The sequence below is a fragment of the Petromyzon marinus genome, chromosome 63 (assembly GCF_048934315.1).
Source record: "Petromyzon marinus isolate PM22_M1 ecotype Great Lakes invasive population chromosome 63, UKy_Petmar_22M1.pri1.0, whole genome shotgun sequence".
Taxonomy (NCBI): Eukaryota; Metazoa; Chordata; class Hyperoartia; order Petromyzontiformes; family Petromyzontidae; genus Petromyzon; species Petromyzon marinus.
Window position 1 is genome coordinate 6515926 of NC_133729.1, and position 27264 is coordinate 6543189.

General features: G+C 52.3%; 1 protein-coding gene across 6 annotated transcripts in view; it reads left to right on the top strand.

Annotated features, from left to right (window-relative positions):
* Nucleotides 1-421: 421 nt before the first annotated feature.
* Nucleotides 422-27264, top strand: part of LOC116956032 (cyclic nucleotide-gated channel beta-1) — a 53061-nt gene continuing 26218 nt past the window's right edge. The window contains exons 1-3 of one of the 6 annotated variants that reach the window (XM_032977453.2): nucleotides 422-562; nucleotides 882-972; nucleotides 18172-18238. In XM_032977453.2, coding sequence (XP_032833344.1) covers nucleotides 498-562; nucleotides 882-972; nucleotides 18172-18238 — 223 coding nt within the window. In that variant the 5' untranslated portion in view covers nucleotides 422-497. Of the gene's footprint in view, nucleotides 563-771; nucleotides 973-9864; nucleotides 10810-18171; nucleotides 18239-20841; nucleotides 21336-21977; nucleotides 22469-27264 lie in introns of those variants that run through there. The other 5 variants (XM_076053921.1, XM_076053922.1, XM_032977452.2 and 2 more) reach the window with 5 other exon arrangements.

Below are 27264 nucleotides of genomic sequence, written 5' to 3' on the forward strand. Positions count from 1 at the left end.
TATTTCATGTGGCGCTGCACTCTGATGTTGTAGGAGTGTGTAATTAAGTAGAACGTGTTGTCTATATTTATTTAAAGTTGCGCATTTTGATGTGACGTCACATTTTTCAATCCCCCCCCCCCCTTGTCACACATCGTCACAAATGTCTGACCCCCCCCCCTCCCCCCGAGGTGCGTCACGTCAATTATGGACGACCACTTTGCCACATACACACAGACGGACGCGCGCGTGCGTTAATCTCACGATGCTGCCCGCATGGGGGCCAAGCTGGCAAACCAAAGCCAGGTTTGAGATCCACTGTCCCGATCGTGGGTTAGGGGGTGGTTGGTGGGATTGAGGTGGGGGTGGTGGTTTCCCGAGCCCCAGGTAAGAGCGGCGAGAATTGGCTGAGCCGGGTTCCCTCCAGAGATCTCCACCCTCCCCATACCCCCATCCCTCTCCTCCCCACGTGTCGCCATGGCGAGCCAGCCGGTTGCCCTGGCGATGCGTGTAGCTGCATGCATCCCAAGCCGACGAAGGCGGCGTGTCGCTTGCTGCTGCTGCCGCTGCCGCCGCTGATCAAGTGCGTCTCTGCTCGCGGGCGAAATCCGTTGCGATAGCGGTGGGCGCAGAGAGATTGCGGCCGGCGCAGAGCCATAGCTGTCCGCGCGACGAGCAGCCGGCACGACCGTGCCTGGTGTGCCGGTCTTAAGTGCCCGGTACACGCTGAAGAGGCGTCGGGTGTGGTGGCGGCGGGTGGGGTGGGGGGTGGGATAGAACAGACGTCGTCCAAGGAGGTGCTGGTGAGAAACGGGTTCGGATGGCAAGATTGTATTTGTTGCAGTGTGAGGGCGTAGGGGTGGTGGTGGTGGTGGTGTCTGAACTGATGTGTTCATCGGCAGGGTTCACTGTCGCCTCTCTCTCGCGTCGTCACTGAACTCCCCTGACACCGTCGCAAGGAGCCTCACCCTCTCCCACCCCCTGCTCCCGCAGGTGAGTTCATCTCAAGTCGCATCCTAGAGGTTTGAAGGCTACAGCTGTTAAAATCGGTTGTTGTTGTTGTTGCATCGCCGCTAACCCATTGGTGGAAAGGGTTACCGGCTTACCACACACACACACACGTACACCACAAAGACAAAGATACCCCATATAGCCTCACCAGGCTACTAGGGCAAGTGCTGTTAGTAGCACCTATGAAGGACGGAACGGCACACGAGGGGGTGGGTGGCCAGCAACCACGCCCCGGCCGCCTTTGTCTCCCCAGTGGGCGATGTTTGCGCACCGCACCAGGTACTCATTTGAGGTTGAGTCGACCTAGGGGAGGCCCAGGACCGGTTCAGAATGATCGTCACCGGTGTTGGCCGTGAGCGGGAATCGAACTCGGGTGGCCGGGTTCGTAGCACAGCGTAGAGCTAACCGCTACGCTACCGTGTCGGGAAATTTGACGTAATCTGTTTATCCATAATAGAGGTTTTTTAGGGGGGGGGGGGGTTAATATCGCGTATAAAATATAGATCTTAAAAAATGAAGTCTTTGTAAACTCCAATGGGATCATTGGAAGTCGCCCTCCAGCAACAACGGAGGAGGGCAGAGAAGCGACGCTCACAACAACGAGCGGAGCGTCCGGTCTCTTTCTGTGACCTCCTGCACTTCAAGGCCACGTGTCAGGCCACGTGGCCTTGAAGTGCACGTGGCCTGACACAGGCCGTCCTCGTTGTTGTAATCTCCAATTGAACGACGGCGAAAGGCGTTTTGGGAGCATGGTTTCGCCGATGCCAGTTACTTTGTAGCGTTAGCTGTGGGATGGGAGAGCCCGGATCCCGGAGTGAAACCCCATGCGGACCAGCGGGAGAGAGAGAGAGAGGCGACACACGGACACATTCCACTCGCTCTCAATCACACGGACACATTCAAATCACAGCCTCGCACGAGGGCAATGATCCCCTCCCCGGATAGCCGGCGGGGATCATTGCTGTAAGCGAGCAACCGTGAAGGGGAGCGAAAACCACGCCCAGCCGCCTTTGTCTCTGCAATAATTACACATCGCACCGGGTGCCCATTTGAGGCCGAGTCGACCTAGACGAGGCCCAAGAGCACTTAAGCGCGCGTCTGCTCGAGTGACTAGACTACCACACACACAGCAGTGACACTCCACAGCTAGAGAGTGACTAGACTACCACACACACAGCAGTGACACTCCACAGCTAGAGAGTGACTAGACTACCACACACACAGCAGTGACACTCCACAGCTAGAGAGTGACTAGACTACCACACGCACAGCAGTAACACTCCACATCTAGAGAGTGACTAGACTACCACACACACAGCAGTGACACTCCACAGCTAGAGAGTGACTAGACTACCACACACACAGCAGTGACACTCCACAGCTAGAGAGGGACTAGACTACCACACACACACAGCAGTGACACTCCACAGCTAGAGAGTGACTAGACTACCACACACACACATAGCGACACTCCACAGCTAGAGAGTGACTAGACTACCACATACAGCAGCGACACCCCACAGCTAGAGAGTGACTAGACTACCACACACACAGCAGCGACACCCCACAGCTAGAGAGTGACTAGACTACCACATACAGCAGCGACAACCCACAGCTAGAGAGTGACTAGACTACCACACACACACAGCAGCGACACTCCACAGCTAGAGAGTGACTAGACTACCACACACACACAGCAGCGACACTCCACAGCTAGAGAGTGACTAGACTACCAAACCCACGCAGCAGTGACACCCCACAGCTAGAGAGTGACTAGACTACCACACGCACAGCAGTAACACTCCACATCTAGAGAGTGACTAGACTACCACACACACAGCAGTGACACTCCACAGCTAGAGAGTGACTAGACTACCACACACACACAGCAGTGACACTCCACAGCTAGAGAGTGACTAGACTACCACACACACAGCAGTGACACTCCACAGCTAGAGAGTGACTAGACTACCACACACACACAGCAGTGACACCCCACAGCTAGAGAGTGACTAGACTACCACACACACACAGCAGCGACACTCCACAGCTAGAGAGTGACTAGACTACAACACATACACAGCAGTGACACTCCACAGCTAGAGAGTGACTAGACTACCACACACACACAGCAGTGACACCCCACAGCTAGAGAGTGACTAGACTACCACACAGACAGCAGTGACACTCAACAGCTAGAGAGTGACTAGACTACCACACACACACAGCAGTGACACTCCACAGCTAGAGAGTGACTAGACTACCACACACACAGCAGTGACACTCCACAGCTAGAGAGTGACTAGACTACCACACAGACACAGCAGCGACACCCCACAGCTAGAGAGTGACTAGACTACCACACAGAGCAGTGACACTCAACAGCTAGAGAGTGACTAGACTACCACACACACAGCAGTGACACTCCACAGCTAGAGAGTGACTAGACTACCACACACACACATAGCGACACTCCACAGCTAGAGAGTGACTAGACTACCACATACAGCAGCGACACCCCACAGCTAGAGAGTGACTAGACTACCACACACACAGCAGCGACACCCCACAGCTAGAGAGTGACTAGACTACCACATACAGCAGCGACAACCCACAGCTAGAGAGTGACTAGACTACCACACACACAGCAGCGACACTCCACAGCTAGAGAGTGACTAGACTACCACACACACAGCAGTGACACTCCACAGCTAGAGAGTGACTAGACTACCACACACAGCAGTGACACCCCACAGCTAGAGAGTGACTAGACTACCACACACACACAGCAGCGACACTCCACAGCTAGAGAGTGACTAGACTACCAAACCCACGCAGCAGTGACACCCCACAGCTAGAGAGTGACTAGACTACCACACGCACAGCAGTGACACTCCACAGCTAGAGAGTGACTAGACTACCACACACACACAGCAGTGACACTCCACAGCTAGAGAGTGACTAGACTACCACAAAGACAGCAGTGACACTCCACAGCTAGAGAGTGACTAGACTACCACACACACACAGCAGTGACACTCCACAGCTAGAGAGTGACTAGACTACCACACACACACAGCAGTGACACCCCACAGCTAGAGAGTGACTAGACTACCACACACACACAGCAGTGACACTCCACAGCTAGAGAGTGACTAGACTACCACACACACACAACAGTGACACTCCACAGCTAGAGAGTGACTAGACTACCACACACACACAGCAGTGACACCCCACAGCTAGAGAGTGACTAGACTACCACACAGACACAGCAGTGACACCCCACAGCTAGAGAGTGACTAGACTACCACACACACACAACAGTGACACTCCACAGCTAGAGAGTGACTAGACTACCACACAGACACAGCAGTGACACCCCACAGCTAGAGAGTGACTAGACTACCACACACACAGCAGTGACACTCCACAGCTAGAGAGTGACTAGACTACCACACACAGCAGTGACACTCCACAGCTAGAGAGTGACTAGACTACCACACACACACAACAGTGACACTCCACAGCTAGAGAGTGACTAGACTACCACACACACACAGCAGTGACACCCCACAGCTAGAGAGTGACTAGACTACCACACACACAGCAGTGACACTCCACAGCTAGAGAGTGACTAGACTACCACACACAGCAGTGACACTCCACAGCTAGAGAGTGACTAGACTACCACACACACACAGCAGTGACACCCCACAGCTAGAGAGTGACTAGACTACCACACACACACAGCAGTGACACTCCACAGCTAGAGAGTGACTAGACTATCACACAGACACAGCAGTGACACTCCACAGCTAGAGAGTGACTAGACTACCACACACACAGCAGTGACACTCCACAGCTAGAGAGTGACTAGACTACCACACACACACAGCAGTGACACTCCACAGCTAGAGAGTGACTAGACTACCACACCCACACAGCAGTGACACTCCACAGCTAGAGAGTGACTAGACTACCACACACACACAGCAGTGACACCCCACAGCTAGAGAGTGACTAGACTACCACACACACAGCAGTGACACTCCACAGCTAGAGAGTGACTAGACTACCACACACACACAGCAGTGACACCCCACAGCTAGAGAGTGACTAGACTACCACACACACAGCAGTGACACTCCACAGCTAGAGAGTGACTAGACTACCACACACACAGCAGTGACACCCCACAGCTAGAGAGTGACTAGACTACCACACACACACAGCAGCGACACTCCACAGCTAGAGAGTGACTAGACTACCACATACACACAGCAGTGACACTCCACAGATAGAGAGTGACTAGACTACCACACACACACAGCAGTGACTCCCCACAGCTAGAGAGTGACTAGACTACCACACACACAGCAGCGACACCCCACAGCTAGAGAGTGACTAGACTATCACACACACACAGCAGTGACACTCCACATCTAGAGAGTGACTAGACTACCACACACACAGCAGCGACACCCCACAGCTAGAGAGTGACTAGACTACCACACACACACAGCAGTGACACTCCACATCTAGAGAGTGACTAGACTACCACACACACAGCAGTGACACTCCACAGCTAGAGAGTGACTAGACTACCACACAGACACAGCAGTGACACTCCACAGCTAGAGAGTGACTAGACTACCACACACACAGCAGTGACACTCCACAGCTAGAGAGTGACTAGACTACTACACAGAGCAGCGACACTCCACAGCTAGAGCGTGACTAGACTACCACACACACAGCTGTGACATTCCACAGCTAGAGAGTGACTAGACTACCACAGACACACAGCAGTGACACCCCACAGCTAGAGAGTGACTAGACTACCACACACACACAGCAGTGACACTCCACAGCTAGAGAGTGACTAGACTACCACACAGACACAGCAGTGACACCCCACAGCTAGAGAGTGACTAGACTATCACACAGACACAGCAGTGACACTCCACAGCTAGAGAGTGACTAGACTACCACACACACACAGCAGTGACACCCCACAGCTAGAGAGTGACTAGACTACCACACACACACAGCAGTGACACCCCACAGCTAGACAGTGACTAGACTACCACACACACACAGCAGTGACACTCCACAGCTAGAGAGTGACTAGACTACCACACACACAGCAGTGACACTCCACAGCTAGAGAGTGACTAGACTACCACACACACAGCAGTGACACTCCACAGCTAGAGAGTGACTAGACTACCACACACACAGCAGTGACACTCCACAGCTAGAGAGTGACTAGACTACCACACAGACACAGCAGTGACACTCCACAGCTAGAGAGTGACTAGACTACCACACCCACACAGCAGTGACACTCCACAGCTAGAGAGTGACTAGACTACCAAACCCACACAGCAGTGACACTCCACAGCTAGAGAGTGACTAGACTACCACACACACACAGCAGTGACACTCCACAGCTAGAGAGTGACTAGACTACCACACACACAGCAGTGACACTCCACAGCTAGAGAGTGACTAGACTACCACACACAGCAGTGACACCCCACAGCTAGAGAGTGACTAGACTACCACACAGACAGCAGTGACACTCCACAGCTAGAGAGTGACTAGACTATCACACACAGCAGCCGCGAAACCCCACAGTACGTACTTTAATTGTAAAGGTTGTGGGTTCACTCTCCAACACACGACCGGTTTAAGTGCTGAAGTAGTCACTTATTAGGCACTTTTTATTTACGTGGCAACCCGTCGCTAATTGGCTGAGTGGAGACACGTTTTTATTCACGCGATATAACCCGACAAAAAAAACGCCTTCATTGTGGATGATACTGGTAGGAACCTCCTGGTTACACCAGCCCACATGGGATTATTGTGTCCGTCCGTCCGTCGTGCATCCAAAAATGGGAGGGGTGGGGCTGGGTAGAGAGGGGTGGGTGGGGAGGGGCTGGGTGGGGAGGGAGGGGCTGGGTGGGGAGGGTGGGGAGGGGCTGGGTGGGGAGGGTGGGGAGGAGCTGGGTGGGGAGGGTGGGGCAGGGTGGAGAGGGGAGGGTGGGGAGGGGCTGGGTGGGGAGGGAGGGGCTGGGTTGGGAGGGTAGGGAGGGGCTGGGTGGGGGTTGGGAGTGGTGGGGTTAGGTGTGGAGGGGCTGGTCACCCCGTGGTGCCCTTATAAAACTACACCACGTGGTGCCGCCGTTGTTGACCCTGGCCATTGACCGAGCAACCCGACGTTCCTACCAGCTCCCTCCGCAGGAATGTGTTAACACGGGACCTTTTTTTCGCCACTATCAAAGTATACAAAAATAAGACTAAGTTTTGACGGTGAGACTAGGCCATGAAGAAGTCTCTGGTGGAGGCCAATCAGTTTCAAAGACAATGCATAGATTATTCACAAAGCATCTTCACCACAAGTACTGTCTGTGTGACTAATGCAGACATAGTTTTTACAATTTACGAGTAATACTCTATTATCTACACAATATACATAGACGTAAAATCGTGAGAACAGTAGCCAATCAGTTGTTTTAATTGTCACATTTGAATTCAGCACATCAAAATCCATAATAAAACAGCACATTTAATCTCTGAAGCAGACGTCTAAAAAAATGTATACCAGTGTTACTCTTTGGTTCTATTCGGTAAAGTCACGTAGGTAAAAAATAAAACAACAAAAATCACGACGTTTCGGTCACAACACAAGCGGCCTTCATCAGGTGAAGGGACCAGACTGTCTCGAGGGCAGCGCTGGAGAGAAACACAGCCATGCTCAGACCGCGGACCTTTAAGCTGTGTGCGAGGAAACAAGGTGCCTTGACAAAGGAATTAGCATAAAAAATAGCATTTGATTGGCCGATTTAGCATAGAGGTGGTGTACATGCGGGTGCACATGCCGGTTGGCGCGGGGGGGAGGGGGGGAGTTTACCTATTGATGGTGTGAAAAGGGAATTTAAGAGCTGCGAAAGTTTGGGGTACCACTACTTAAAAAAATATACTGTACCATTGAAAATGAGTTTAATGTTTGGTTCGATTCAGAACATCTTTCCAATGGTTGCTTAATTTGAAACCATCTTCTTGGTTGAAATTGTGTCTGTGCTTGTAGATCGTCATGATTTTTGTCGTGATTTCTGTTGTTTTATTTTTTTACCTACGTGACTTTACCGAATATAACCAAAGAGTATGGATCCTTGCAGTCACGAAAGCTTTAAATCTAGAATATACCAGTGTTATCAGAGGATGTTTGTTCGCATGTTCACCACAATTACTCTCTGTGCTTAATGCAGTACTTAATTCCTTGCAAAATGTTTCTATTTGGTGTCTGAACATCTAAAAAAAACAACTCATGCTTTACTGCCAGAAAGGTTCAAACCTATTTTTTATTTTAATATTTTTGATACTGGTTAAAAGCTCCCATGATTACAGCTGCTCACCCCGAGCCCTTAAGCGCTCTGATAGTGCCATTGTCTCTGTGCCGTTCGCCTTTTGGCGTTGTCCTCTGGTCTGACACTGGTGGTGAGAATAGGCCTTGAACAAGTCTCTGGTGTAGTCCAAGCTGTTTCATCAAAGACAATGCCACGGTATTATTATTATTGTCGGAGCATGCTTTTTTATGCACGGTCACCTACAAAGCACCGCGTGCGGTTAATGCGGAAATGATTCCGTGCAAAACTTTCTTACTCGGTGTTTGAACACGTTGACAACACTGTTTAATTGCCAGAAAGGGTAAAATACCATTATCGTATTGTTTTTTCCATACCGATGGATAATATTGGTCGCGGAAGGCTACTCACGTGTTAAACTACCGCATGTGCACTCTGCCGAACAGGGGTGGTAGGAGGAGAAGGGTTGGGGGCAGGGAGGGAGGGGTGCTGGATATCTATGGAACCATATGAGGACGTACAGACGTCAACACAAGGGATTCCGTGAATCTAACCGAGATGGTTGCGAGGCAAAGGGCCATCGCCAGGGCGCAGACCGAATGAACCCGGGCTCTCTCTCTCGTCCACCCTCGCGTTGTTGTGACCCACGTCGCAGCTGCTGCTGCTGCTGCTCTTGTTGTTGTTGGTTGTTGTTGTTGTTGTGCACCGTACCCAGGCCCCGGATTAAGATCGTGTAGGCCCCCTGGGCTACAGGTACTCGTGATGCCCCCCCCAGCAATATTTACAAAAGGAAAACAAAGTTAAAGAAAAATAAAATTGTATTTTTTTTACAAGGCCAACAACAAATACAAATTCAGCATTCACAAACTAAAGTAACTTTTCACTTCATCTCTGGAGGCCCTCCAGCTGCCGGAGCCCCCCTCGGCTGCAGCCCCTGGAGCCCCCCTGGGCTGTAGCCCCTGGAGTCCCCTGGGCTGTAGCCCCTGGAGCCCCCCTGGGCTGTAGCCCCTGGAGCCCCCTGGGCTGTAGCCCCTGGAGCCCCCTGGGCTGTAGCCCCTGGAGCCCCCTGGGCTGTAGCCCCTGGAGCCCCCTGGGCTGTAGCCCCTGGAGCCCCCTCGGCTGCAGCCCCTGGAGCCCCCCTCGGCTGCAGCCCCTGGAGCCCCCGTGCCTTGATCGGGCCCTGGCCGTACCGTGCGTACGGCGTCGTGAAGAGATCCGCGGCGCTGCGCCCCCCCCCCATCACCGTGCGCTATCGTCACGGGGCCACGCGCGGCGCTTGGCATCCCCGGGGTGAGAGGTCGGGGTGTAGGGGGTTGGTGCAGCGGGGGGTGGGGTGGGGGGTGCAGCGGCTGGGGGATTTGGGGGGGGGGTGCAGCGAGGGTGGAGGGTGCGGGTCGGGGTGCAGCGATGGGGGGCGGGGGGGGATGATGCGTGGCGTCAAATCCTCTTGGAGGGGATCAGCGTTATGAAACCTTTCCGTGCCACCCGCTCGGGGGATCATCTCTCTAATCAATCGGACAGGCTCAGTGAAAGCGAAGTGTCTGTCTCTGGCCGTGTCCGTAGCCGTGGCAGATTTTTTTTCTCTCTCTCCACAGCCAAAACCGCTCACCCCACCACACCAGACCAGACCCCACCCCACCACCGCACCTCCAACAACAACAAAATCCCTCCAGCAGTAGAGGACGCGTCCCCTAAGGAGGAGGGAGGGAGGGGATTATTAGGAGGAGAGATTGGTCAGTGGACATCACGCTCGGTCGAGGAGAGTCCGTCAGCGCAAGAGCCGCACACAGCGAAGAGCCCACTGAGCCGAACGTTGAATTATTCTTATTATTTGCAGTTGCTTACAAATATTGATTTAGATTTGCTTACAATATTTGTTTTCAATATTTGCTTGCGAAATTATTTGCTTACAAACGTTGATTTTCGATTTGCTTTTCGAATATCGATTACAAATATTGCCTACAAATATTGATTCCACGCGGGCAATCACTTCCGAGGGAACATCTCACTCAGTTGGCAAGGGCCTTCGAGTGACGGCTTAACGCGTGGGTTCCGGTCACCAGAGTCCGCAAGTCCGAGACTCCATCGGTCCATGACACTTTGTCGGTGTCCTCCATCGACCGGTCCCGTGGTCTCGCCATGAGCGCCGCGTTCCTTGAGCAGCAGCAGCAGCAGCAGCGGCGGCGGCTGGAGCAGCTGTAGCATCAGTTGTAGGCGGAGGGCACAGGGTGGACCCGTAGCGATGGTGAAGCCGGTGGGCCCTGCTGCGGCCGAAGGGACTGCCCCTCCCGCGGGCCCGGCCGGCGGGACGGCCCCTCCCGTGGACCCGAGCGGGCCCCGTGGCCACGCCGCGGCCCGGTTCGTGTGGGCCCTGCTACGGCGCGGCCGCGTGGCCCCGAGAGAATTGGAACCCCCGCGGCTTCTCCACGTGATGCCCGCGGTGCAGGTGCGGGTTGCCTGAGCGATGGGTCGTCTTGTGTGTCTCCGTGTGTCTGTGTCTAGCTTGGGTATGCGTAGCTCCTTGTCTCTCTTATGTCTGAGTCTGTGTGTCTCCGTGTGTCTGTGTCTAGCTTGGGTATGCGTAGCTCCTTGTCTCTCTTATGTCTGAGTCTGTGTGTCTCCGTGTGTCTGTGTCTAGCTTGGGTATGCGTAGCTCCTTGTCTCTCTTATGTCTGAGTCTGTGTGTCTCGGTGCCTCTCCTGTGTCTGCGTTGGTGTGTGTCTCCGTGTGCCTGTGTCTAGCTTGGGTATGCGTAGCTACTCGTCTCTCTTATGTCTGAGTCTGTGTGTCTCCGTGTGTCTGTGTCTAGCTTGGGTATGCGTAGCTCCTCGTCTCTCTTATGTCTGAGTCTGTGTGTCTCGGTGTTTCTATGGTGTCTGAGGCTTGTGTGTCTCCGTGTCTCTCCCGTGTCTGAGTCTGTGTGTCTCCGTGTCTCTACTGTGTCTGAGTCTGTGTGTCTCCGTGTCTCTACTGTGTCTGAGTCTGTGTGTCTCCGTGTGTCTGTGTCTAGCTTGGGTATGCGTACCTCCTTGTCTCTCTTATGTCTGAGTCTGTGTGTCTCGGTGCCTCTCCTGTGTCTGCGTTGGTGTGTGTCTCCGTGTGTCTGTGTCTAGCTTGGGTATGCGTACCTCCTTGTCTCTCTTATGTCTGAGTCTGTGTGTCTCGGTGCCTCTCCTGTGTCTGCGTTGGTGTGTGTCTCCGTGTGTCTGTGTCTAGCTTGGGTATGCGTATCTCCTTGTCTCTCTTATGTCTGAGTTTGGTGTGTCTCGGTGCCTCTCCTGTGTCTGCGTTGGTGTGTGTCTCCGTGTGTCTGTGTCTAGCTTGGGTATGCGTATCTCCTTGTCTCTCTTATGTCTGAGTTTGGTGTGTCTCGGTGCCTCTCCTGTGTCTGCGTTGGTGTGTGTCTCCGTGTGTCTGTGTCTAGCTTGGGTATGCGTAGCTCCTCGTCTTTTTTATGTCTGAGTCTGTGTGTCTCCGTGTGTCTGTGTCTAGCTTGGGTATGCGTATCTCCTTGTCTCTCTTATGTCTGAGTTTGGTGTGTCTCGGTGTTTCTATGGTGTCTGAGGCTTGTGTGTCTCCGTGTCTCTCCCGTGTCTGAGTTGGTGTGTCTCCGTATCGCTCCCGTGTCTGAGTCTGTGTGTCTCCGTGTTTCTACTGTGTCTGAGTCTGTGTGTCTCCGTGTCTCTGTGTCTAACTTGAGTATGCGTATCTCCTTGTCTCTGAAATGTCTAAGTTTGGTGTGTCTCGGTGTTTCTATGGCGTCTGAGGCTTGTGTGTCTCCGTGTCTCTCCCGTGTCTGAGTCTGTGTGTCTCCGTGTCTCTACTGTGTCTGAGTCTGTGTGTCTCCGTGTCTCCGTGTCTAACTTGAGTATGCGTATCTCCTTGTCTCTCTTATGTCTAAGTTTGGTGTGTCTCGGTGTTTCTATGGTGTCTGAGGCTTGTGTGTCTCCGTGTCTCTCCCGTGTCTGAGTCTGTGTGTCTCCGTGTCTCTACTGTGTCTGAGTCTGTGTGTCTCCGTGTGTCTGTGTCTAACTTGAGTATGCGTATCTCCTTGTCTCTGAAATGTCTGAGTTTGGTGCGTCTCGGTGTTTCTATGGTGTCTGAGGTTTGTGTGTCTCCGTGTCTCTCCCGTGTCTGAGTTGGTGTGTCTCCGTATCTCTCCCGTGTCTGAGTCTGTGTGTCTCCGTATCGCTCCCGTGTCTGAGTCTGTGTCTCTCCTGTATCTGAGTTTGTGTCTCCGTGTCTCTCCTGTGTCTGAGTTGGTGTGTCCCTGTGTCTCTCCCGTGTCTGAGTTTGTGTATATCCGTGTCGCTGTCTGATTTGTATTTTCGACGGGAAATCATCGAAAGACAAATTCAGCACGTTCAGCACAACTACTTTAACACGTAGCCTTTCGCGACCAATATTTATCATAATAACCCAAAAACCTTTATTACTTACAACTTTGTTTCATCAAACCCTATGTATGTATTCGCATTATACATTATTTTAACGAGCGCGAACCACAGGGTGTGCAACGCTGCAGCAGAGGTGAAGAAACACTGCCTTAGAAGAAGTCGCGATCCGTTGGTCTCGGAGACATCGTTTTTGGGAGTACCAAGAAGGATCAGTCCCCACAACAACACAAAATCGCCGCTGGCTCACCGCTCTGAGAATCTGACGATCTGACATGCGATCCCTCCGGCCGCGGCTAACATCAGTGTCGAACGCTGTCTTAAACCGAGTTGCGATCACACCTCTGTTCGCCACACCGCCACTTGAGCTGCAGCAGCAGCAGTAACGGCGGAGTGGCGTAGCGTGGCCATAGAATCACGGCGGCGGGGAAGGCTCTCATCCAGTAGCGGAGTGACAGTGGGCGCTGTGGATGTCGCTAGATGTCATCGGTAGGTGTATCTTGTCGCTCGATGTCTATAATAATAATAATAAATAAATAAAACATCTGGCTATGTCTGGCACCCCCAGAAAGGGCGGCACACACCCCCAGAGCGTGCGTGCACCCCAGGTTAAGAACCACTGGTTTAGAATATTTGGCTGCTATGAATGTTTACAAGAGCTGAAGTTTGCGTGACTGCAGGGAGTCATACTCTTTGGTTCTTTCTTTAAAGTCACGTATTTTATACCTACAAATAAATACAATTATTTCATGCTATTTTATACCTACGTGACTTTACCGAAAGAACCAATGAGTATGTTTACAAGAACCTTTTTGGTTTAACACGTAGGCTTTCGCGAACAATATCAATTTTTTTTTTAGACTCGGCAAGAATCTCCCCGTGGGTTAAAAACCCAGAGCCGCACCTTAGATTAGCACGGTGGCTAGGAGATGTTAACTACCTCGCCTGGTATACAGGAGGTCGTGGATTCGATCCCGACCCTGACGCCTGCTGCTGCTGCTGTATATTCGGAGTTTGCGGTGTCTCTTCCCCGGTGGTCGCGCGGATTTTTCTCCGGGTCCTCCGGTTTTTCCCCTCCACGTTTAGAATCGACGGCACGCGTTTAGAGCATTTGGCTGCTCTGAATGTCCAAGTGAACAGCGATTTCGTTGAGATATCATTAGTTTTAGCAAGGTCACTTCTGAAAAAAAAGATAGCTGTTTCGATAAAGTGGGCCTCATCTGGTCAAATTAAAAAAAAGTTTGGAGTTTATTTTCACTCGTGCTGGATGAGCAGAAGCGGAGTGGGTGGTGGTAATCAAGAAGCTTTCCCCATCCATTGAAACTGCCACCCCCGGCACGAATTCCTACGCCAGCTCGTGACGTCTACAACAACCGCCCAGCATATTCGAGGGTTCCACCGACACACACCCAACTGCTGATTAAAACGCATTGCATGGCTATGATTTTTTTTTGTGCCTTTGGTTTTAACCAGAGCGTTACGGTTATTATTATTCGTCTTCTCGTGATTGTTTAACGCGTGCATGAGTTATTAATGAGGCTGCCTGCTGAATAATTGCGAGCCTCGCGTGCGCGAGAGAGGCTGCGTCTTGCGCGTAAGGCAGTGCTATGAAGATGAATACCGCAGGCAAAATCCGAATCTTCGTTTATACTGCAAGAGGAATCCGATGAGCTATGAAGCAATTTTTTCCACTGATGTCCTCTAGGGGCACGGGGTAGGAACGTTACAACAGCAAACGGTACAAAGAGACCATAGGAGTGCAAACGCGTAGGGAAGGCAACAAATCACAACAAATAAAACGAAACTATATTTTTATTTGACCAGTTAAAGCCCACTGGACGATTAGATTTTTTTTTTATCTATGTGACGGCAAGGTAACTGCGGTAGCATTTGTACCTGGATCATTAAAGCAAGTTGCACCGTTGGTATGTTACGTTTTTTTTATTTCTTTACATACAAATCACACATTAGAATAAACAGAAATAACAGGACAGAAGACCACGCGAAACATATCCAGGACAGGTGACGGCGAAAAAGGGGCGAGCGTCGATACAAACCCGGCGGAATGTGCCACGTGGTACCGATGTAACGTGCTGCAGTGTGATTTGTGTGTTGTGAAGAAGGGTCATTGCCCGAAACGTCGCCTATTGTATTTTTGTTTTCGCTAGAGCTCACACACACACACAGGGCTATTGACGACTCCGTGGTGTGTGTGTGTGTTAAGAGTAGGGGAGCGGTGGTGCAGTGATTAGCGCGCTGCGCTACGAACCCGGCGACCCGAGTATCGATTCCCGCTCGCGGCCAACACCAGTGACGATTTTCTGAACCGGTCCTGGGCCTCCCCTAGGTCGGCTCAGCATCAAATGAGTGCCTGGTGCGGTGCGTAAACATCGCCCACTGGGGAGACAAAGGCGGCCGGGCGTGGTGCTGGCCAACGTGCCCCCTAGTGTGCCGTCCGCCCCAGCCTTCATAGGTGCTGCTCGCTAATAGCACTTGCCCCAACATTCTGTTAAGGCTATAGGGGGGAACTTGGTCTTTGTCTTGCCAGTAAAGACCCAAGGCTTTACGCTAAGGCGTCTAAGCATTCAATTTTCCCGGCGCCTCCGCTTTCCCATTCTCACTGATACCTTGACCCCGGTTGCTATGAGATGACGACTTGAACCTGGTTGCTATGCGACGGCGACTTGAACCTGGTTGCTATGAGACGGGGACTTGAACCCGGTTGCTATGAGATGGCAACTTGAACTCGGTTGCTATGAGATGGCAACTTGATACCTGGTTGCTATGAGATGACAATTTCAACCCGGTTGCTATGAGACGGCGACTTGAACCCGGTTGCTATGAGACGGCGACTTGAACCCGGTTGCTATGAGATGGCGACTTGAACCCGGTTGCTATGAGACGGCGACTTGAACCCGGTTGCTATGAGACGGCGACTTGAACCCGGTTGCTATGAGACGGCGACTTGAACTCGGTTGCTATGAGATGGCAACTTGATACCTGGTTGCTATGAGATGACAAGTTCAACCCGGTTGCTATGAGACGGCGACTTGAACCCGGTTGCTATGAGACGGCGACTTGAACCCGGTTGCTATGAGACGGTGACTTGAACCCGGTTGCTATGAGACGGCAACTTGAACCCGGTTGCTATGAGACGGCGACTTGAACCCGGTTGCTTTGAGACGGCGACTTGAACCCGGTTGCTATGAGACCGCTGCATCATTCGTTACATAACGCTGCGCCAAATCATGGACCCATATCGAACATGTAAGGCTCCTCGCCTTAGACACAGCCGGCATTTCACAACCATCATTGGTTTCGGGCAAGCCTGGCCCTGCCGATGAGACAAGGCTATAAAATATTTGTAAAAATAATAATTGCGATGCTATGTAAATAAAAATAACAATTTGCTAAACCCTGGCCACAATATCTGGACTTGTCTTCATATAAATCAATGCATAGACTTCTGTTTGTATGATTGTGGTTATGGTTGTTACTTTATTAATCCCTAATCTCTGCCATTACATACAATGAAACAAGAAATGGTAAAAAAAGTAAAAACAGAGCAATGTAATACAATAACACTATTAGACATTATTGTAAAAAATAAATAAAAAGTCCATCCCATGTGCCAGTGAATTTGTTGTTATATTTTAGGCAGGAAATGGCAGGAAAGTCGTTTTAAAAATTTATATTTTTTTCTGGGTGTCGGGGGGGGGGGGGCCCAGACCCCCTGGAAGATTTGGTCCCCCCCAATGTCGACTCCATGGCTACGGCCTTACGATGAGATGCTGAATGTGGGAACCGCTCCAGAGTTTTCGCCCCGCACTGATTCGACGCACCTGGAAGGCGACCCAGTCCCAAGACACCGCAGGGCAGGGTTTGGGGTTGCGTGAGGAGACCCTCGTGGACAGCCCGAGGCGTCGACTGCTTCTTGTTCAGTTCGGCGACGCGTCCATGGCGTTCTTGTCAGGCGTCAACCCCGCGTGTGTAGGTGTGGTGGTGGGTGGGTGGGTGGTGGGTGGGTGGTGGTAGTGGGTGGGTGGTGGTGGTGGGTGGGTGGGTGGTGGTGGTGGGTGGGTGGTGGTGGTTGGTGGGTAGGTGGTGGTGTGGGTGGTGGTTGGTGGTGGTGGTGGTTAGTGGTGGTGGTTGGTGGTGGTGGGTGGGTGGGTGGTGGTGGTAGTGGGTGGTGGTGGTTGGTGGGTAGGTGGTGGTGTGGGTGGTGGTTGGTGGTGGTGGGTGGGTAGTGGTGATAGGTGGTGGTTGGTGGTGGTGGGTGGGTGGTGGTGGTTGGTGGGTAGGTGGTGGTGTGGGTGGTGGTTGGTGGTGGTGGGTGGGTGGTGGTGGTGGTTGGTGGGTGGGTAAGTGGGTGGTGATGGTTGGTGGTGGTTGGTGGTGGGTGGATGGGTGGTAGTTGGTGGTGGGTGGGTGGGTGGGTGGACTGTCCCGGACCCCACACGGTGCGAGGTTTGCCCCAGGCCCCACACCCCCCGCTATGGACGACCCTGGCTGTAATTAAACAAGTCCCACATCGTAGGGATTGCACCTTTAACCCTTGAGACGCAGCGCCTCAGTGGGCTTGCAGCTCAGAGGGCTCGCCGGTTACATTCGATTTGTGATCTCCGGGCGCGGCAGCCGTTGAAACAACGGGTGGCAAGCTGTGACTAAAATGCCACCGACCGCCGACAACACAACAACCACCCCTGTCACTTGGATCTCACTCTGCGTGGGGGGGGACAAGATTATTTTTGTATTTATTTCCCTCTCTTCTCCCCCCCCCCCCCCATTCATTTAAACGTGACGAATTGAAGAGTGGCAGATTCGTCTCCATGGTGACGATTATCGGTAGTCATGGTGACGATTATCGGTAGCCATGGTCACGGAGGCCGGCCCACGTTGCCTCGGTGCGGCGTCAGCAAACGACGGTGCCGATGGGATGAGGCCGGAGCGGCTCCTAAGCGCCGAGTGACGCGTGCGGTGCGGTGCGGTGTGGTGCGGTGTGGTGCGGTGTGGTGCGGTGTGGTGCGGTGTGGTGCGGTGTGGTGCGGTGTGGTGCGGTGTGGTGCGGTGTGGTGCGGTGTGGTGCGGTGCGGTGGTCGACTGGACCTCGGTGTGGCGGACGAGACGAAGCGGCCGGCGTTTGGCGTCCACCGAACCTTCCGCACGGGTGGAGGAATCGGCGAGTGAAGTTCCCGCGATCAGTGACCGCGATAGGAGAGCGATAAGAGGGCGGCGAGTTGACCGCCGGCGAGCGACTGGAGTGAATGAGTTCGTGCCTGATCATTGGTCGGCTACGTACGGTGCGAAAGAAGTTCAGCGATAACACACATTGATCGAAAGCATCCTCCCGCATGCAAATGACAAAGTTTTCTGTTGCCTCTGTTCTTCTTGTTGTTGTTGTTGTGATGCCTAAGGAGGCAAACAGAAGCGGCTCTTCTGAAGATGCCAGGACCACTACCACCTCCACACAGGAGCATCAGAGTGAGTGGATGCGAGTTTCCCAACGGAGTGACGCCTCTGTCCCCGAACGCAAACGCGTTGACGCGCAGTGGTGCACACTTGCAATCCGGATGGCCGCCAGCTCGCTACGATCTCCGGGCGCGGCAGTGGAAACAATGGTCAGGCCCACCTAAATCCCAACCCGCCAACCCTACCACTCCACCCCCCCCCCCCCCCCCCCCAACAGGCAGAGTAATTCGGTACAACCACGATTAGTCGGACGGCACACGAGGTCGCACGTGGTGCGGTTAAAGCAGCGCTTCGTCTTAACCTGGGGTGCACGCTGCACCCCCTGGGGGTGCGAGGTGCCCTCTCTAGGGGGCACGTGATGTTGATTCTAAGTGTGGAGGGAAAACCCGGAGGGCCCGTGGAGAAACTCCACGCAACCGCGGGTAAGGCCCACTGAGCTATAAAAAAAGCGTTTTTTTTTGTTTTGTTCAGAAGCGACCTGGCCACAAATGGTAACTCAACGAAGTGGCTTTATCGCGTGGAAATGTATCGCCGCCAATACACTAGACCAGTGGGTCTTCTTCTTCTTAATCTGGGGTGCACCGCTCCCCCTGGGGGTGCGAGATGCCCTTGCTGAGGGTGCAAAACGTGGCCAGATGTTTTTTTTTCTTAGAAGGTAAATCATCGTCGACACAAATTAATTTCGGGTCACGTTAAGTAACAACTTACTTTGCTTCCATCAAACCCCTATGCATTTATTAACATTATAAAAATATATATAATGTTTGTATAATGATAACAAAAGCGGGGTGAAAGGCTGCAGGAAATGTTGAGAACTGCCTGGGTTGAAGGGCGCTGCGGTTAACTCCCGCCTCTTCCGAGACTTCTCTAGGATCGAGTCGGCCAAAGTGGCTCTAAGTGACTACCACCCACACCCACCCACCCACACACACCCACCCACACCCCCATACTGCGGGCATCAGATTTGATCGCGATCGGCAGAGTTGCAGACTTTGGCCGTTCGTTTGTTCCGTGTCAGACGGTGGCATTTTTTGTTTGTTGTTGTTGTTGTTTAAAGATGGCAGAGCCACATGCTTCATATCGCACTGGGATGAAAAAGCGTTTTCTCGGCGTGTAGATTAGCACGCGAATGACGAATGACACAAGCGCCTCTTCAAATACCAGGCTAATTCAGAGGCGGAGTATCCAGGCATATACTTGTTTATCTGTTTTATTATCATAACACACACGCGAGGTCGGTTTACTGCACGTTGCGTGGTACAGTGAGGGAAAAAAAGTATTTGATCCCCTGCTGATTTTGTACGTTTGCCCACTTACAAAGAAATGATCAGTCTATAATTTTAATGGTAGGTTTATTTGAACAGTGAGAGACAGAATAACAACAACAAAAAAATCCAGAGAAACGCATGTCAAAAATGTTATAAATTGATTTGCATTTTAATGAGGGAAATAAGTATTTGACCCCTCTGCAAAACATGACTTAGTACTTGGTGGCAAAACCCTTGTTGGCAATCACAGAGGTCAGACGTTTCTTGTAGTTGGCCACCAGGTTTGCACACATCTCAGGAGGGATTTTGTCCCACTCCTCTTTGCAGATCTTCTCCAAGTCATTAAGGTTTCGAGGCTGACGTTTGGCAACTCGAGCCTTCAGCTCCCTCCACATATTTTCTATGGGATTAAGGTCTGGAGACTGGCTAGGCTACTCCAGGACCTTAATGTGCTTCTTCTTGAGCCACTCCTTTGTTGCCTTGGCCGTGTGTTTTGGGTCATTGTCATGCTGGAAATACCCATCCACGACCCATTTTCAATGCCCTGGCTGAGGGAAGGAGGTTCTCACCCAAGATTTGACGGTACATGGCCCCGTCCATCGTCCCTTTGATGCAGTGAAGTTGTCCTGTCCCCTTAGCAGAAAAACACTCCCAAAGCATAATGTTTCCACCTCCATGTTTGACGGTGGGTATGGTGTTCTTGAGGTCATAGGCAGCATTCCTCCTCCAAGCACGGCGAGTTGAGTTGATGCCAAAGAGCTAAATTTTAGTCTCATCTGACCACAACGCTTTCACCCAGAAGACCTCTGAATCATTCAGATGTTCATTGGCAAACTTCAGACGGGCATGTATATATGCTTTCTTGAGCAAGGGGACCTTGCAGGCGCTGCAGGATTTCAGTTCTTCACGGCGTAGTGTGTTACCAATTGTTTTATTGGTGACTATGGTCCCAGCTGCCTTGAGATCATTGACCAGATCCTCCCGTGTAGTTCTGGGCTGATTCCTCACCGTTCTCATGATCATTGCAACTCCACGAGGTGAGATCTAGCATGGAGCCCCAGGCCGAGGGAGATTGACAGTTCTTTCGTGTTTCTTCCATTTGCGAATAATCGCACCAACTGTTGTCACCTTCTCACCAAGCTGCTTGGCAATGGTCTTGTAGCCCATTCCAGCCTTGTGTAGGTCTACAATCTTGTCCCTGACATCCTTGGAGAGCTCTTTGGTCTTGGCCTTGGTGGAAAGTTTGGAATCTGATTGATTGCTTCTGTAGACAGGTGGCTTTTATACAGGTAACAAGCTGAGATTAGCACTCCCTTTGAGAGTGTGCTTCTAATCTCAGCTTGTTACCTGTATAAAAGACACCTGGGAGCCAGAAATCTTTCTGATTGAGAGGGGGTCAAATACTTATTTCCCTCATTAAAATGCAAATCAATTTATAACATTTTTGACATGCGTTTTTCTGGATTTTGTTGTTGTTATTCTGTCTCTCACTGTTCAAATAAACCTACCATTAAAATTATAGACTGATCATTTCTTTGTCAGTGGGCAAACGTACAAAATCAGCAGGGGATCAAATACTTTTTTCCCTCACTGTACACGTGTGTGTGTGTGTGTCTGTGTAAAACCGGTTTATGTACCGATTTTTCTTGTCTCATACCTGGCTGTAGTTCATTCGGTTACCGGTAAATGCAACAAACTCCCAAAACCGGTTAACGAATGAGAACCAAAGGGGTGCAGGGGTGCAGTGAAGGTGAAGAACCGCCGGTCTAGACGCGTGATCTTCATTCAAAGTGTGGAGGGAAAACCCGGAGGACCTGGGGAGGGAATCCACGCAACCACGGGTAAGGCCCACTGAGCTATAAAAAAGTGTTTTTTTTTGTTAAGAAGCGACCTGGCCACAAATTATAACTCAACGAAGTGGTTTAACACGTGGGCTTTCGCGACCAATATTATTCATAATAAAAGTTTTTGGGGTGGGCTAAAGTAGTGAACTATTTTGTCTTTTGTCAACGTGACACTTTGTTTTTGCTGATTGGCCGTGTCGGGTGGTGGGGGGTTACGACACATTAATAAATAACGCGATCTAACCCAAAAACGTTTATTATGAATCAACGAAGTGGCTTTATCACGTGGCAATGTATAGCCGCCAATACACTAGACCAGTGGGTCCTCTTCTTCTTCTTAACCTGAGGCTCACCGCTCCCCCCTGGGGGTGCGAGACGTTGCCAGATGTTTTGTTTTTTAGAAGGTAAATCATCGACAGCACAAATTAAGTAACAACTTACTTTGTTTCATCAAACCACTATGTAGCTATTAACATTATATATAAACATTTTTTTTTTACGATTTGAAAACCACAGGGGTGTGCGAGTTCAGTTTCAGTTCAGTTTATTTATTTGGTATAGCCCTGCGAGGCTGCAAGTAAAAGTTGAGAACCACTTGGTCTGGTTCGAACCTTGTGCTCTCCGCTGGGAACGCCGCAGGTTCTGTCACCTGGCCCCTACCACGATGCCTGCGGGTTGCGCCTTTAGGTTTTAAGCACCGAGCGAGCGGTTGCCAATAGCCGCCCGCATCTCCGACGCGGGTCCGATCGGAGAGGCCTCGTGTAAGCGGGAGGAACAACACGACCTCTACCACCACCAACCACCAGCAGCAGCAGCAGGAGAAGAAGAAGAAGAAGCAGCGATCGGCAGCATGCCACGTGACAACAAGGGACTGGAGCTGTCACGCCTGGTGAGAGATGCTCCGGCAGGCAACGCCAATAGCAGCAGCGGCAACAGCAGCTACTCGGCTCCAAGCTCCCCGTGGTTGTCGGGGCAGCTGCCCAACATTCCCGCGCCGCCGCCCCCGCCGCCGCCGGCGCGTCCTGCCACGGCGCGGCTGCCTCCTCCGCCGCGCCGGGCACGCGGCGCTCACGACAGGAACGGCATCGCCAACGCAGCCTTCTCGGCCGACGAGTGGCCGCACAGGATAGGTGACCCCCCTTCCCCTCCCACCTACCCCACCCCTCCCACCTACCCCACCTAATCCCCCACCACCCCACCGAGGAGAGGGCAGTCGGTCGCGTCAGGGTGGGAGGTGGCGCGCCACGCGTCGCGCGTGAACGCAGGGGGCACCGCGGTGGCGAGGAGATGTTAACTGCCTCGCCTGGTGTACAGGAGGTCGTGGGTACGATCACGAACCTGACCGGTGCCTCTATATTTGGCAGGCCCCATGCTGACAAGAGGTTTTTTTGTTTTTGGTTTAACACGTAAGCTTTCGCGACCAATATCAAAAAGTATATTTTTTAGACACGGCAAGGCTCTCACCGTGGGTTAAAACCCAGAACCGCACCTCCGATTAGCGCGGTGGCGAGGAGATGTTAACTACCTCGCCTGGTATACAGGGGGTTGTGGATTCGATCCCGACCCTGACGCCTGCTGCTGTATATTTGGAGTTTGAGGTGTCTCTTTCCCCGTGCTCGCTCGCCGATTTTCTCCGGGTCCTCCGGTTTTTACCTCCAAGTTTAGAATCAACGTCACGCGTTTAGACTATGTGGCTGCTATAAATATCCACATGATGAGCCACTTCATTGGGCTATCATTTGTAATAGCCAGGTCGCTTCTGACAAAAAAAAACCCGATATTGCTCAGTCGGCCTTACCTGGAATGTTTTTTTTTATTTTACAAAATTGTTCATCGTTTTTATGTCATTTTACTTTTATACGTCGGATTCTTACCGTGGGTTTTTCATGACAAACTCAACACGTCCGTCGATGGCACCGTGTGCGTGTGTTTTTTGTGGCCTTGGAATGACACGTATACAACAGGCGACGTTTCGAGGCAATTGCCCACATCAGGGACCGATGGAAAAAAAAGTGGCCATTCTCTAAAAAGCCGCGGCGATATCGACGGACGCGTGGTGCGCGTCTTGTTCATCGTCTGCTGATTGTGCACCACTGCCGACGCAGCAGCAGCAGCAGCGGCAGCATCACCACGTAATTGTGTAGGATTAGTACGGGCGTGCGCATTGTGTACCTTGTACCCCTCGTGGCAGCGCCTTACGAACCCACGACCTCCTGTATACCACGCGAGGGAGTTAACATCTCGCCACCACCACCACCACCACGGTGGCGAGGCTGCTGCTGCCGCTGCTGCGTTGGAATTTGTGCGCAAGCCACAAACAACAGCAGCAGCAGCAGCAACACTCAGCGCGGTGATGGTGAAGCGTTCCCCGGCTAAACAGGTGGCACGGGAATCCCTGAACTAGAAACGGGGCGGTGCAGTCCTGGCCACAGTCCCCTGGCCACCTCACCGGTGAGTGGGCACAGCTGGCTGCGAGGGAGCGTGGCACCGCGCGCTGTTCCGTTTTTTGAGATTTTGAAAATTTCTCGGAATGGGTCGTCACCCCCCACGTCCACCAACCCACCCCCCCCCCCCAATTTTCTGAATGGGTCGTCTCCACCAACCACCCCCCCCCCCAATTTTCTGAATGAATCGTCCCCTCCACCTACACCCCCTGTTATATGCGGGGCCACGGTATATCCATGCTCAGGACAACACTGAAGCCCTTGGCCACTACGCGTGCTGCTGCCGCCGCTGCTGCCGCCGCTGCTGCTGCTGCCGTGTGGCGTTGCTTGCCGCGTGCATGGCGCTCTGTCCCCCGCGTGTCCGTGCACGTGCCACCGCATCGCGCGGCCCTTTCGGGTAAAGGCAGGCGGCTCTTCCCTCGCCGACGCTAGGAAGACACTGGGGAGCCATCCACCTTTCGCGTCATCGCCTAGACTGACACACTCGTTTCTTTAGTAGCCGCTTGCTGTCGTCGTCTTCGTCGTCTTCGTCGTCTTCGTCGTGTTCAGTTCGTTGCCCTCCCGGCGCCGCGCGCAACGTCACATTGGCACGGTTGGCTTCGGAACGGTTGCGAGAGAAGTTCAACGTCGCAAGGCGTCTCGCCAGCGTGGAAGAGTAGGCCGATATTCTCTCTGGAGAAGAGCTCTGTAGAGTTATCTCTCGTGGAGCGCCCCCCCCCCCCCACCACCTCCTTCTTGACGACAGCAGTGGCGTGGAGCGAGCAGTTGCAGGGCTGCGCCGTTCTTTGCCTTCACGCGACCCCATGGGATGATTGATGATTACAGGCGGCCAATGAGCTGCACGTCGCTCCAAGCTTCCCAAATGTTCTTCGTGGCGGAAGACGACTGCGATCTCACACTCAGGCGGTCAGGCCGCAGATAACCGGGCGTCAGGAGTAGCGGAGTAGCGTATCATCATCATCGTCGTCATCGTCGTCATCGTCGTCATCGTCGTTATCATCGTCATCGTCGTCATCATCGTCGTCGTCATCATCGTCATCATCATCGTCGTTATCGTCATCATCGTCGTCGTCATCGTCATCGTCGTCATCATCGTCGTCGTCATCGTCATCATCATCATCATCGTGGTTGTCGTCGTCATCATCGTCGTCGTCATCGTCATCATCGTCGTCGTCATCGTCATCATCATCATCATCGTCGTTGTCGTCATCATCGTCGTCGTCATCATCGTCGTCGTCATCATCGTCGTCATTGCTGTGATGTCTCCTTCGTATTTGTGGACCGAAGCATTGCGTCGTTGCACTTTGCGTGGTCTCTGTTCTGGGTGACCGCGGTCGCACCCACAGCTACTGGAGAGAGTTTTGCTTCGTGCATTCGTGCATCGGAATCATCCAAATCTCCCGCCTTGGTGTGTGCAGTGGATGCCGTTTAGGGTGGGACCATGAGCAGCGCCGTGGAAGACGAACCCCCCCCCAGGGAATCTTCTGCGTTTTGGGTCTTTCACAGCGTGGCGGTATTTGTCTGCGAGTTCTTTTGAACTCCATTCAGCTTCCCAGGCTTCATCGGAGGGCTAAGCTCGATCCGTTATGCCACGCGGACCCAGCTGAGTCATCGCTGCCTCCAAAGGCCACGCATCTGTGCTCGCACCCGGGGAGTAATTAAAGTCAACCCCCCAAATCACCCAGTGAAACGCGAGTCCATCCGCGAGTCCTTATCCTCCTATCGTCAATTGACGTGCGAATCATCTGCTGCTGGCATTGATGATGATGATGCTGCTGCTGCTACAGCTGCAACTGCGTTAAAAAGTGCTGCACAAGCACTGTTATATTAAGGGCACACACACAAACACCCCTCCACACACTCGCCTCTAACACCGTGGCCTGAAAAAGGGAAACGTACGTGGACGGGCGACGTTTCGGGCGATGGCTCTTCGTCACAGCAACATAGAGAGATAGACATGTTTACTCTTTGGTTCTATTCGGTAAAGTCACGTCACGAAAGCTTCAAATCTAGAATAGATAGACATCTTGCCTATTCTGTTTAAGGGTAGTGGACATTTGCCAAAATGTGTTTCGTTAATGAGTTCATCGCTTTTGGCAGTAGTCCTAAACAAACATATCATCAACGCCCACGTGATGATAAGCCACCTCGCTGAGCTATCATTTGTGATGGCCAGGTCGCGTCTGAAAACGAGCTATACATCACAGTGGGCCATTACCTGGTAAAATAATAAATATATATATAATTTTATAGTTGATTCACTTATTTGCTGCGCGACCACTCGCGTTTGGGGATAGCAGTTTTCTGCAGGCGATCACAGTCGTCGGAACGATATCGGTATTTAGCGACTTGATTTGTGTGTGTGCCAGGATTTAAGGGGATGCTTGCTTGCATGCCCGTTGTGTGTATTCGTGTGTGTGTGCATATATTGTTTGTGTGTGTGCGGGGGGAGCGGTAGTGTAGCGCTACGAACCTGGCGATTGCGGGTTCGATTCCCGCTCACGGCCAGCACCCAGTGACGATTATCTGAACCGGTCCTGGGCCTCCGCTAGGTCGACTCGGCCTCAAATAAGTACCTGGTGCGACACGTAAACATCGCCACTAGGGAGACAAAGGCGGCCGGGCGTGGTGTTGGTCACCCACTCCCTCGTGTGCCGTGCCGGCCTTTATAGGTGCTCGCTAATAGCACGTCCCCCCTCCAGTATATTAGGACTATACGGGGGATCTTTGTCTTTGTGTGTGTATATATATTGTGTGTGCGTGTAGATCGGTGGCACATCGGATAATCCGCTGCGTTCCGAACCCAACAAAACCCGAGTCCCGTTCCTGCTCACGACCAATACCAGTGGCGTGCATTTGTACCGGTCCTGCTGGGTCTCCCCTAGGTCGACTCAGCCTCAAATGAGTACAGTGCCTGGTGCGATGTGTAAACATCGCCACTGGGGAGACAACGGGGGGCGGGCGGTCTGGTGTTAAGGCTGTGTCGAGTGCTGCTCATGCAGCTGGCATTGTGGTGAGAGACAAGGCTGGTATTGTTTCGTAAGCTTCGCCTGCTGTTGTCAAAACAGCTCAGCTCGCTTGTTTGTTTTGCTCTCTTGCATGCCGCTTATTCTAAACTAAACAATTTTTGTTTTTATTTTATTTTACCAGGTAAGCCACCCACCCACCCCGCTGAGATACGTAGCTCTTTTTTAGAAGCGACCTGGTCGTCTCAAATGATCGCTCAACGAAGCGGCTTATCACGTGGACATTTACAGCAGACAGATATTCCAAACGCGTAACGCTGACTCGAAATGCAGAGGGGAAAACCCGGAGGACCCGGAGGAAAACCCAGGTCACCACGGGAGAGAGAGAGAGAGACACGCAAACTCAAAATATACAGCAGCAGGCGTCAGGGTCGGGATCGAACCCACGACCTCCTGTATACCAGGCGAGGGAGTTAACATCTCCTAGCCACCGTGAAGATGATGATGATGAGAGCT